The 14,079-nt window shown below is 39.7% G+C and overlaps 1 protein-coding gene across 1 annotated transcript in view; it reads left to right on the top strand.

The window, feature by feature from the left end:
• The window catches only part of alg8 (ALG8 alpha-1,3-glucosyltransferase), a 32,947-nt gene extending 23,995 nt beyond the window's left edge, over positions 1 to 8,952 (top strand). Inside the window, exons 10-13 of the mRNA XM_046297775.1 lie at positions 681 to 820; positions 1,094 to 1,191; positions 1,328 to 1,400; positions 8,259 to 8,952. Coding sequence (XP_046153731.1) covers positions 681 to 820; positions 1,094 to 1,191; positions 1,328 to 1,400; positions 8,259 to 8,484 — 537 coding nt within the window. The 3' untranslated portion in view covers positions 8,485 to 8,952. The remainder of the gene's footprint in view (positions 1 to 680; positions 821 to 1,093; positions 1,192 to 1,327; positions 1,401 to 8,258) is intronic.
• Positions 8,953 to 14,079: the final 5,127 nt, after the last annotated feature.

Genomic DNA, 14,079 nt, shown 5'->3' with positions numbered 1-14,079 from the left:
CTGGGTCTTCCTTTCCTGTGGCGGTCCTCATGAGAGCCAGTTTGATCATAGCGCTTGATGGTTTTTTGCAACTGCACTTGAAGAAACTTTCAAAGTTCTTAAAACTTTCCTGCTTGACTGACCATCATGTCTTAAAGTAATGATGGACTGTCGTTTCTCTTTGCTTATTTGAGCTGTTCTTGCCATAATATGGACTTGGTCTTTTACAAAGTTGGGCTATCTTCTGTATACCACCCCTACCTTGTCACAACACAACTGATTTGGCTCAAACACATTACGAAGGAATGAAATTCCACAAATTAACTTTTAACAAGGCACACTTGTTAATTGAAATGCATTCCAGGTGACTACCTCATGAAGCTGGTTGAGAGAATGCCAAGAGTGTGCAACGCTGTCATCGAGGCAAAGGGTGTCTACTTTCAAGAGTATAAAATATATATTTTGATTTGTTTAACACTTTTTGGACACTACATGGTTCCATATGTGTTATTTCATAGTTTTGATGTCTTCACTATTATTCTACAATGTAGAAAATAGTAAAAAAATAAAGAAAAACCCTTGAATGAGTAAGTGTGTCCAAACCTTTGACTGGTACTATATATATTTAGAATAATGTGCACCAGCCTAAAGTAAAAGGTTAAAATATACCCCCCTCTCTTCCTGTCCCCCACCCCCCTCAGCCTGCAGTGTTGAGTATCTGGTGTCGTCCGCGTGGTGCCCGGGGGTTCCTGCGCTGCCTGGTGGTCTGTGCCCTGGGCTCCTTCATGTTCGGCTGGCATGTCCACGAGAAGGCCATCCTCATGGCCATACTGCCCTTCAGGTGAACTGCTGACATGCTGATATCAGATTCTGCTATCATTGACCCGTTGATAGCAACTGGGTCATATTCATTGGGGCACACTGTAGCAAAGCGTTTAGCAACTGAAAATTATAATGGGCTTTCTTATTGGAAATCGCTGGTCGTCCCTCCCTGTTTCAGTAAATTTTCTTCCGTTTGGTGCCTAATGAATACAACCCTGTGGCATAGTTGGTTACGTCTTTATTGTACAGCTCCTCTTCCTGTTGTAATGGGTTTTGTGTTGTTGTTTGGCAGCATACTAGCAGTTGAGAGCAGAGAGGATGCTGGGATCTTCCTGATGCTGACCACCACGGGGCATTACTCTCTGTTTCCACTTCTCTTCACTGCAGCAGGTAAGAGCCTCTGCAACTAGCCACCACTGGAGCCATTTGGGCTCCCTCTGAGAAGGCATTTTGTTATTTGCAATTAGAAATTTCATATTGTATGATTAGGATCTTAATGTTTGTTTCTCAATCTTTGTTGTCACAGAGCTTCCCATCAAAGTCCTGCTGATGCTGCTGTTCACGCTCTACAGCTTCACCTCCTTAAAGAAACTGTTCAGGTGGGTGAACTTGCGTGTTAGAGTAGATTTTTGGTGGTATTGATACATACAGTGCATTCGGAAAGGATTCAGAACCGCCTGTTTTTTTCCCACATTTTGTTACGTTAAAGCCTTATTCTAAAATTGATTAAATTAAATTGTCAGATTGACCATCGGATTCTTGGTCACCTCCCTGACCAAGGCCCTTCTCCCCCAATTGCTCAGTTTGGCCGGGCGGCCAGCTCTAGGAGGAGTCTTGGTGGTTCCAAACTTCTTCCATTTAAGAATGATGGAGGCCACAGTGTTCTTGGGACCTTCAATGCTGTAGAAATGTTTTGGTACCCTTTCCCAGATCTGTGCCTCAACACAATCCTGTCTCGAAGCTCTACGGACAATTCCTTTGACCTCATGGCTTGGTTTTTGCTCTGCACTGTCAACTGTGGGACCTTATATAGACAGGTGTGTGCCTTTCCAAATCATGTCCAATCAATTGTGCAAAAAAAATCTAAAAACCTGTTATCACTTTTTCATTATGGGGTATTGTGTGTTGATTGATGAGAAACTTTTTTTATTTTATCGATTTTTAAATAAGGCTGTAACATAACAAAATGTGGAAAACGTGAAGGGGTCTGAATACTTTCCAAATGCACTGTATGTCAAGATGATGACAACTAACTATCATTATACATTTGTAATGCTCTCAGTCAAGGTGGTCCTTGATCAGTGGTGGAAAAAGTACCCAATTGTCATACTTCAGTAAAAGTAAAGATACCTTAATAGAAAATGAATGAGGTAAAAGTGGCAGTCACCCAGTGAAATACTACTTGAGTAAATGTAATTGCTAAAATATTCTAAAGTATCAAAAATAAAAGTATAAATCATTTTAAATTCCTTGTATTAAGCAAACCAGTTGGCACCATTTAAAAAATAATAATAAATTATGTGTCCTGCTAAGCATTCAAAATGTAATAAGCCCTTTTGGGTGTGCTGTAAAAAATACATTATTTTCTTTAGGAATCTCGTGAAGTAAAAGTTGTTAAAAAAAATATAAATAACAAAGCACAGGGGCCTGTTCCATAAAACATTTTAAGTACATTTTATTTTTTATCTTTACCTATAAAGTTTTCTTAACTTTGAAGGAAAAAGTTTTAAGTCAGTTTAAGGAAAATGTCCCCCTTAAATTAAGTGAAAAGTTATGGGTGTCCATGACGTCCCTTAAGTGCTTCATTCAGTATGGATATCAATATAAACAACATTTATGGAGGTAAATGTTGCTGTCATCTGCCCTATTTTCAAAATAAAAACACCTAGCTAGCTAGGTAGCTACTTAGCTAAACAATGGAAGGTGCACAAATCATGGCTTCAAAGATAGCTGGCTAGCTAGCTACCTACTCCGTAAGTTATCCTGTTGACGGGGTAGGGTTCCCTTTTGGGAACGACCCCTCCCACGTTCAGCTGGAACGGTGGCGCATGGAATGCAAAAATATTCTTAGAAATATTTAACCTCCACACATTAACAAGTCCAATAGCTCAAATGAAAGATAAACACCTTGTTCATACAGCCAGCAAGTCAGATTTCTAAAATGTTTTACGGCGAAAACATAGCACATATTTATGTCAAACCACCAAAGACACAGCTAATTTGAATAGCCAAGTTGAACAAAATATGCAATCAACAAACGCAGGATTCAAAGAAAAATAATTCACTAACCTTTTGAAAATCTTCATCAGATGACAGTAATAGGGACATGTTACACAGTACATTTGTTTTTTTCAATAATATGCTATTTATATCCATAAATCTGTTTACAATGACGCAATGTTAAAAAAATGCTACTCAAATGTCCGGAGAAATGACGATAGCTCCGGCAGATAACATCAGATAACGAGCAATACACATCATAAACTTTGACTAAATATACATGTTCTACATATAGTTAGAAAGATACACTTCTTCTTAATGCAACCGCTGTGTTACATTTATTTTTAAAGTTACAGAATTCGTTCACTAGGCTATAATATGAGACGGCGCTCACACATTAGCATTATGGTCTCCACTATGTTGGACTCCACAGAAACACAAAAATAACCACATAAATATTCCCTTACCTTTGATGTTCTTCGATCATAAGCCGTGGAAGTAGTCATACTTACCAAAAACTGCGTTTGGTTTTCATGTCTGTCTTTGGGCTATCAAACACTTCAAATTCCGTCTGAAATGCAGCCAAAATTCTAGTGGATGCGCATCTAAACTTCAAAATTACATATTATATGTCGACGAAACTGGTCAAACTAAGTGCAGAATCAAGCTTTAACATGTTCTGAACACGCAAACCAATCCTTAGCTCGAACAGACAAACACACGTCGTTTGGTCAACCCTGGAAGAAAGAGAGCTCTGGACCCGGCGCACGCATCAAAGTGCATGTATTTTCGCATGACCTGAAGGTTTCAGCCCGCCAAAAGTAGAGGCAGCGCGCGATTCTCACAATGACAAGCCCCATTGAAAGCAGACATCGCGCTGAAGACATAGAAACTGTTCCCAGATCTGTAGCTGCTTGGGAAGGGTGGGGGCGATGACGTCAAAGTTGGCCCAACTTTCTTGATGACAAGAGAGAGTTTGGGAGAATGGCTGCCCTGAGAGTTCTGCTTTACATACAGACATAATTTGAACGGTTTTAGAAGCTTTAGAGTGTTTTCTATTCAATTATAATTATTATATGCATATATTAGCAATTTTGGACAGATTTTTTTTCTGTTTACTATGGGCACGCAATTCCTCCAAAGGGGGCAGTAAGTCAGCCCTATCTTGTCGTGCCAGAAAGTAATATAAACAAGTTGAGAAAAAGTCAAAGAAATGTATTTTATTATCTTATGAATCCATTTGTTTCTCCTGTCTTAAATGTAGAAGTTCTATTTTGCTATCTCCCAAAATAAATATATATCTTTGAGGAGATGTTCATTGACTTCTTATGGCTGAAATCCCGCTACCAGGATCGATATGACAACAGCCAGTGAAAGTGCAGGGCGCCAAATTCAAAACAACAGAAATCTCATTAATTAAAATTCCTCAAACATACAAGTATTTTACACCATTTTAAAGATAAACTCGTTGTTAATCCCACCAGTGTCCGATTTCAAAAAGGCTTTACAGTGAAAGCACACTAAACGATTATGTTAGGTCACCGCATAGTCACACAAAAAACACAGCCATTTTTCCAGCCAAAGAGAGGAGTCACAAAAAGCAGAAATAGATATCAAATTCATCACTAACCTTTGATCTTCATCAGATGACACGCATAGGACTTCACGTTACACAATACATGTATGTTTTGTTCTATAAAGTTCATATTTATATCCAAAAATCTCAGTTTACATTGGCGCATTATGTTCAGTAGTTCCAAAATATCCGGTGATTTTGCAGAGAGCCACATCAATTTACAGAAATAATAAACTTTGATAAAAGATACAACTGTTATGCAGGGAATTATAGATACACTTCTCCTTAATGCAACCGCTGTGTCAAATTTCATTTTTTTTAAACAAAAAACGCACACCATGCAATAATCTGAGAACAGCGCTCAGACAACAAAACAAGCCAAACAGATAACCGCCATGTTGTGGAGTCAACAGAAGTCAGAAATAGCATTATAAATATTCACTTACCTTTGATGATCTTCATCAGAATGTACTCCCAGGAATCCCAGTTCCACAAATGTTTTGTTCGATAAAGTCCATCATTTATTTCCAAATACCTTCTTTTTGTTCGCGTTTTGCCCAGTAATCCAAATTCATGAGGCGCGATCAACTAGGTCCAGACGAAAAGTCAAAGTTCTGTTACAGTCCGTAGAAACATGTCAAACGATGTATAGAATCAATCTTTAGACTGTTTTTAACATAAATCTTCAATAATGTTCCAACTGGAGAATTCCATTGTCTTCAGAAATGCAATGGAACGCAGGTCACTCTCACGTGTGCGAGCGTGATCAGCTCATGCCACTCTGGCAGACCTCTGGTTGAATCAGCTCTCATTCGCCCCCACTACACAGTAGAAGCCTCAAACAAGGTTCTAAAGACTGTTGACATATAGTGGAAGCCTTAGGAAGTGCAATATGACCCCATAGACACTGTATATTCATTGGCAATGACATGAAAAACTACAAACCTCAGATTTCCCACTTCCTGGTTGGATTTTTTCTCAGGTTTTTGCCTGCCATATGAGTTATGTTATACTCAGACATCATTCAAACAGTTTTCTATCCAAATCTACTACTTCTGGGCCTGAGTAGCAGGCAGTTTACTCTGGGCACCTTATTCATCCAAGCTACTCAATACAACCCCCCAGCCATAAGAAGTCTCCATGGTAACCAGATACTTTTTCTGCTGTACATGCTTTCAAACTACCGTGAAACCCCTAAATGATGCCCTTACCCAAGGAAATGTTTGAAGGGATTTATATAACACCCTTTTACATTTCCCCCGGTATACGGAAAAATAATTCCTTAAAGGAGACACTTAAGATGTTTTATGTGTAACCGATGTGAAATGGCTAGCTAGTTAGTGGTGGTGCGCGCTAATAGCGTTTCAATCGGTGACGTCACTTGCTCTGAGACCTTGAAGTAGTGGTTCCCCTTGCTCTGCAAGGGCCGTGGCTTTTGTGGCATGATGGGTAACGATGCTTCGGAGGTGGCTGTTGTTGATGTGTGCAGAGGGTCCCTGGTTCGAGCCCAAGTTGGGGCGAGGAGAGGGACGGAAGGTATACTGTTACATATGCATTCGGGCCAAGTTAAAGTATTTTTACTTTAGTACTTTAGACCACTGTTCTTGATGTTTAGTTGACAGTTCAATCAGGTGTGTAAGTGCTAGAACAAACTCTGCACGCCCTGTGAGTTCTGGGACCACGATCAGAGAACACTGCTTTTGTTTTATTTATTTTTTATTCAAACAATACAAAACATACTGTACACATACAAACAACAGCATACAAATGCACACAAACATCAAGGACATAACTAACACCTGCCCAGACCCATCTGCTCACATCCCCATTTCCAGCGCCCGCATCACAAGGCCTCAAACTGCACCATTTTGCTTCACTCCATCGCCCACGCCCTTTCAACATTTAAATAACAAAGCATTTGACCTTTCCAGTTTTTAAGTAAATGTTTTTTCAAGATGATTGATGAGAAAAGTAGTTTCCAACCCATTGGGTATCTCACTGCACCCTCATATGCCATGTCTTGAAATATGGAGACCGACAGATTAAAAGTTAATTTACATTGTAATACTTCTGACAGCCAACTTTTGGACTTCATAGCATTCCACAAAGGCATAAATTATTGAATCATGGATAGTTTTACACTTAAGACATGACTGTCGTTGTGCTGTAGAATTTGTAAATTTTGTCTCTTGTATAATACATTCTATAAATTAGTTTATACTGGATTAAGAGTACATTTTAGTTAACCGTAATTTAGTTATTTATGTTCCAACATTCCCTCTATCTTCTGCCAATATCAGTTATTTTTAAGTTTATATTTTTTTCTTAGAGGTTGTCAGTTGGATACGCTCTCTGCAAGGTTTTGTATGTCTTATCTATCATTTGAATATCCTTTTCTGACTCATAGGATTCCCTCAAGATTACTCTGCCTAAAATATTTCAAATCGAAATTCCGTGATATCAAAGTTTTAAGTTGCATGTATTTGAAAATATCTACATTGGTCGGTCCAAATTGCTTTTTAATTCTGAATTGGAAATAAATGTATTTCCTATTACCAAGACATTTACCATTTCTATGCCTTTAGTTTTCCATGTCAAATCAAATCATTTCTATGCCTTTAGTTTTCCATATGGACCACTTTATCAGTGAATTCTGAAACTCTATTCCAGGATTGTTCCATGCGGTTGTGCTTTAAGGGAGTGATATTGGTTCTTGTAGAAACTGTTTTATTTTCTTTCATATTGTTATATTGTTATATTGTTATAGTGTTTTTAACTATGAAGTTGTTAATGTTCTTAACTTTATCCTAAAATAGACATGTGAAAATATTCTGTGGATGAGCATATCTTCAATATGTTCCTACTGTTCGTCTTTTGTGCTTTTAACTATATGTTGCAAGCCTTGGGTGGCGAGTTAAAACCACCCTCAGACTTAGGAAGATGGGAACATGTTTTGTTTTTATTCTATGCGTTTTATTTGCCAATATAAAGTCTATTATGACTGAGGTATACTTTTTTTAAAGGATGTTTTTGGTGGGGTAATTGGTATTACCAAGGATAATTGTCAAAACTTTGGGAGCTATGTCTTTCCGAAGAGGCTTATTCTACCTGTAAAATGTATGGGAAGATTGTTCCATTAAAATAGATCTGCTTTCATATTATTGAGTAATGGGATAAAGTTATCTTTATATATTTTTTGTTTGTGGTCGACTTCAAGGATTTGCTGTAGATCATGAGTTATTATTTTTATTTTTCCTATTGCCGTTATTTAATTTTTTTCTACGTTCATTTTATATTCTGAGATTTTAGAGTATTCCGAAAATATTTTTAGCAAGGGAAGGCATTGAGTTTTCAATATTGGTCAGGTATATCAGGAGATAATCTGCAAATAAGTTTAGTTAATATTCATGTTTACCAATACCTTTTGCGTTTGGGTCCTGTCTAATAGCACTGCTTTTTTACAGAGCACAATTAGCTCCTATCTTGGTATAACCAGTGTCACTGTGTGCTGCTTAACATCATAGCTTCCTCGCTCACAAATCCTTACCAGTATTGGTCTCAGGTACATGTGACCGCCCATTTGAAAATGTACTAGCCAGTTGCACCATTGAAACTGTTTCAAGCTGTGTGAGTTTACACAACGATCTTAACTCTGTTACAGGGGTTCCCTCCTTAACCCTCTGGAAACCACCTACCTCCTGGGCCTGGTTGCCGTAGAGATCCTCTGCGAGGTTGTTTATCCTCTGTCGCCGTGGCAGCATACCCTGCCCTTCGTGCCCCTGCTGGTGACATCAGTGTACTGCTCTCTGGGAGTCTCTTACTCCTTCATACGCCTCTACGTCTCTCTATTGAGGCAGCACGGGACAGACAAACACAAACAACTATGAGACAGAGAGCGACACTAGTGAGTAGTGACCAATTCACAATCAACCCCTTTGTTGTATACCAAATAGTATACTATTCCCTGTGTAGTGCATTACTTTTGACCAGGGCCATATAGAATGTCATTTGTGATGCACTCTTTGTCTTACATTGGTGTGTAAAGAAAAAAGTTGGTGTTTCAAACTTTCTGCGATGCTGTTACTAGTCCATCCAGAGCAGATCTTCAAGTGTGCATCTATAAGTGTAGATTTGGGATGGGAAACACCAAGGAACAGTCACTTATAAATGCACACTCGAAGATCGGCTCTTGAAGGATGTATCATAGCATGAATAATATGTCTGTCTGAATGTGTGAAAAAAATAACTTGTATCAAATGTGTCTCAAATGACAATGGAAAAGTGGGGAAATAGTATGGAATGGGATGAAGTTCATGCTGTATTTCTTATGTTTACAAATAAAAAGATAATAAACAGATGTTTGTATTATGATTATTTTTGTGCACAGTGTGTGTGTAAACTGTATGTACGGTTGGCAGAGGCAACCAGGTTTTTGGCTAAAATGTCCCAGGACTGGGTAAAGTTCATGATGCCGTTGACCTTAACAAGGCCCAAGACCAGTGGAAGCAAAATAGTTCCATAACGTTAAAGCTCCACCACCCTATTTTACAGTAGGTATGGGATTATTTTCTGCATATGCATCTTTTCTACGCAAAATCCACAACTGGTGTGCGTGGCCAAAGAGCTTTATTTCCATATCAGTCTCTGGACATGAACCCCATTGAAAACCTTTGGTTTGAATTGAAGAGGGCAGTCCATAAGCACAGACAAAGGATATCAAGGATCTGGAAATATTCTGAATGGAGGAATGCTCTTAAAATTCCTCCCAATGTGTTCTCCAATCTCAATTTTTGCTAATAGGGTGCCAATCATTTTGGACCTGACCGTATGCATGAGTGTTTTGTGTTGGTTTTCCCGCCTGTACTGTGCAGTTTGCGTGCCCTGGATTCCTGTGAGGAGTGTGTGTGAATAGAAACAGTGGCCGTGCTAAAAGCTAAGCTCTTGAAAGCCTGCCAACACCCAGCCATGAGAAACCCTGCCAGTACTGTGCTGTACCCAATGCACTGCCAAGGAGTCGCCCTTACAACCCAGCTCCCAAGGCTAATACTATACACTTCCTAATACACTACCAAGGAGTCTGCCTTCTTTGAGTCTGCTTTCTCAGAAACTCCTCTCAATGACATAACATCAAGGACAGACAGGAGACAGCTCAGCTGCAAATTGATGTGAGGTTGGCCTCCAGCGCTCTCTTGCTCACTCTCTCACTCACTCTCACTCACTTCTCATTCCTCTGCCTCTTTCTGCACATGCTTCCCTCCCTCCTTCCCTTATCTTTCCAACCAATTCACCTCAACCCCTGACCTCACCCATTCCCAATGTCAGATGGCGTAGACAGAGAGGACCGCCTCGCTTCTAGTCCTTAGGCAACTTTGCAGTATTTTGTTTTATTTACATATTTTTTCCCTTATTTCTTACATTGTCAGCCCAGAACATCTGAAGTATTATTACATACAGCCGGGAAGAACTATTGGATATCAGAGCGACGTTAACTTACCAGGACTATGACCAGAAATACAACTTTCCCGAAGCGGATCCTTTGTCCGAACCACCCAGGTCATTGGAACTGATTCCAGAGGCTGACCCAAAACGATGTCGCCACAGAAGAGGTAGACAGAGCGACCTTCTGGTCAGACTTTGGAGGCGCGCACACCACCCACCGCTTCCGAGTATATTACTTGCTAATGTCCAGTCAAGGCTTGCTTTCCAGAGAGACATCAGGGATTTTAACATACTCTGTTTCATGGAAACATGTCTCCCGGGATATGCTGTCTGAGTCAGTACAGCCACCGGGATTCTTTGTGCGTCACGCCAACAGAAATAAACATTTCTACGGGAAGAAGAAAGTTGGGGTAGCATATTTCATGATTAACAACTCATGGTGTAATTGTAACAACATACAGGAACTCAAGTCTTTTTGTTCACCTGACCGAGAATTGACCTCACAATCAAATGCCGACCGTATTATCTCCCAAGAGAATTCTCGTTGGTTATTGTCACAGCCGTGCATATCCCCCCTCAAGGCGATACCACAATGGCCCTCAAGGAATTTTACCGGACTTTATGCAAACTGGAAACCATATATCTGGAGGCTGCATTTATTGTAGTTGGGGATTTTAACAAAGAACATTTTAGAACAAGGCTACCTAAATTATATCAGCATATTGATTGTAGCACTTGTGCTGGTAAAACTCTGGATCGCTGCTACTCTAACTTCTGCAATGCATACAAGGCCATCCCTCGCCCTCCCTTCGGCAAATCTGACCACGACTTCATTTTTCTCCTCCCTTCCTAAGGGAACACCCCCCTGAAATGTACAAAAATTAATGGGAAGTCATTGGCACTGGACAAACCATATACACGGTGTCCAGTACCACTCAATTCGGCGTTGTTTATTTCAAAGTTGATTGCAAATGCCATATGGCAAATGCCAAGTGTAACACTTTAAAAATCCAACAGGTGGTGAGTGCGCTCCACCGTGGCTTTTCATATTGCAAATGTAACACAAGTCAACATCCAAAAGTAAAATTTTGAAAAACTGAACATCTTTTCAAAAACTTATCACCCCCTTAAAAAAGTGCTTTCTGGACCGTTTTTCAAAATTCTTTCGATTTTTGTGTCAATTACACATGTATAAGAACTGTATCAACATACTTTAGTCATATTTTATTATATATATTTTTTAAACTTGTGCATGAGGCATGTTTTCTCCATTTACAAGAGGATTTCATAGGAAGTCAAAAGTCGAAAATGTGAATTTTTTTCCAAAAACGTATCACCCCTTAAAAAAGTGCTTTCTGGACCGTTTTTCGAAATACTTTCTATTTTTTTGTCAATTATTCATGTGTAAGAACTGTATGAATATACTATTTTCCAATTTTATTATCATTTTATTTTTTATTTTTTTACTTGTGCATAAGGCATATGTTTTGTCCATTTGCAATATGATTTCATAGGAAGTCAGTCAAGTCACTTTTTTTGGCCAAATGCCATAAGAAATGTCCAAATGAAATATGAAAGATTTGAAAATGCCAAATCATTCTGGTTCCTCTCCATCACTTGTTGGGGTTGATTTCAGAATGTCACTTTGGTGATGGTACCTCACTGTTTAAACATATTGCAAATGGACAAAAGTCACCAGCAAGTCACCGTCCATCAGTCAATTAGATATTATTCTGACACCAAACTGATACAAACTGACACCACACCCACTTTTTCCAACTCGTTTAGAAGCCAACTATCACATACTTCAGAGCTGGCCCAAAATTTACAACGCCTTCTGTTCAAACCATAATAAAAACGTAAAACACGTAGTTACGTTCTAGCTGCGTGTCCAGTTCTGACGTTATGTGTAGCCCTAGCTGAGGCGACCCCGAATCCCAAGTTTCGGCTCGATAGGTCATTTGGTGCCCGAGCAAGACCCTAATTGGTGCTGAACATCCACTTTTTTCCATGCCTTGCTACGGGGTCCTTGAATGAGCTATCGGACAGAAACATTGGGGTCCGTCTATATGGGCAGAGGCGGTCGCAATGCACCTAGTCTTGCGACTCTGGGACATTTCTAAATGTCTACATTTTCGTGATGCGATAATGAATTGAAGTTATTGCAAATGTACGAGGCTGTTTCTCGGTCCGAGAACCTTCTAGAGCCTACTCACCACGCACTATCGACCTGAGGTCTAGAACAGGTTTCTAAAGTTTCAGAACTCTATGTCTGACGGTTCTTTTTTAGCTCGAACAAAGGTAACTATATTGCAGGCACTGTTTGTCTCTACGCACCCCAATGTGTCCCTCCGTCCAAGCTGTGTGTGTGTGGCACTTCCGGTTGGCACAGGAAGCTATAAGTAAACACATATCCTCATTGTGGTATGCTTTTACAGGATGTAACATCCAAATCCACTTTTTTCAATGCCTTTACTACGGGGTCCTTGAATGAGCTATTGGACAGAAACATTGGGGTCTGTCTCTATGGGCCGAGCCGGTTTCAATGCACCTAGTCTTGGGTCTCTGAGACTTTTCTAGATGTCGTCATTTTCGTAATGTTCAAAATGGTCTTTCTTTGAGATTTTATCGGAGAAATTACTGATTTACAGTTCATGGGGGTTGCCTAATCACACATATGAAGTTTTGAAAAGATCTGACCTTTTTAACCATTCGAAACAGCACCTATGACACTATTTTAAGGCACTTCCGGTTTACACAGGAAGCTGAAAGTGAATACATATCCTCCTTGGGGTAGGCAATTATAGAATTTTGAGTTTTAACTGACTTATGTACGGAGGGTTTAGTGAGTGTGTGTTATTTCAGAAAATCACAGAAATCTCGCAGAGCTCTGAAGCACACTTTAAAAAGATTCGTATGAACACGCTGCAACTGGATCTGTAACTGTTTTTTTTTAAACAACTATTTTTGAACATCACCAATTTGACATTGTACGATTTCTCTTAAATGGCGATAGATACATGACTGGTTCTTTTTTATTGACACCGGAGGTTCCTTTACTTTGACGTGAAGCGGAAAAATTATTGCTCTATTTTCATTTTGGACCTTTAATCCCAGAAAAATGGCCATAACTCAAAAACCGTTGAGGCCTAGACGCCATCTTGTTCGGGGCCAACTGCCAAACCTATGCTCACCAAGTTTCGGCTTCAAAATATTTTCCGTTTAGGAGATAAGGCCACGTCGTGATTCGTGATGTTTTGTACATTTGCAATATGATTCCATTCGCCCTCTTGTGGGATTTACCGGGACAGTGGAGAAATGACCAACATTTGATTATTTTATCAAATGGAAACCGAATGTCCGAGACAGTTCGTTTGATGACTTTCTGGAAGATCTGGCTCTCCCGCACGGCCCGACGCTGTCAGCAAATTTTACAAACGTTTTCGGACGTCTAGTAAGGGACCGTACATTTGCAATGTGGTCTTTCTCACTAACCATATGACAAATGTCAAAATGTTCCCTTAAGGTATGGCAGAAACTCACACAGGATGTACCTGTGACAGGACTATTCAACGCTGGTCTGACCAATCGAAATCCACGCTTCAAGATTGTTTTGATCACGTGGACTGGGACTGTTCTTGGGAGCCTAAGAGAATAACATTGATTATATGTTGATTAAATGAGTGAGTTTATAAGGAAGTGCATAGGAGATGTTGTACCCATTGTGACTATTAAAACCTACCCTAACCAGAAACTGGATAGATAGCAGCATTCGCACAAAACTGAAAGTGCGAACCACCGTTTATAACCATGGAAAGTTGACTGGGAATATGGCCGAATACAAACAGTGTGCATAGGCGATGTTGTACCCACTGTGATTATTAAAACCTAACCTAACCAGAAACCGTGGATAGATGGCAGCATGCGAGCAAAACTGAAATCATGAACCACCGCATTTAACAATGTAAAGTTGACTGGGAATATGGCTGAATACAAACAGTGTAGTTTTTCCCTCTGCAAGGTAATCAAAGAAGCAAAAGGTC

This window comes from Oncorhynchus gorbuscha, linkage group LG14 (genome assembly GCF_021184085.1).
Source record: "Oncorhynchus gorbuscha isolate QuinsamMale2020 ecotype Even-year linkage group LG14, OgorEven_v1.0, whole genome shotgun sequence".
NCBI classification, from domain to species: Eukaryota; Metazoa; Chordata; class Actinopteri; order Salmoniformes; family Salmonidae; genus Oncorhynchus; species Oncorhynchus gorbuscha.
Note: the sequence above shows the minus strand (reverse complement) of the source record. Positions and strands in the feature narration are given on the sequence as shown.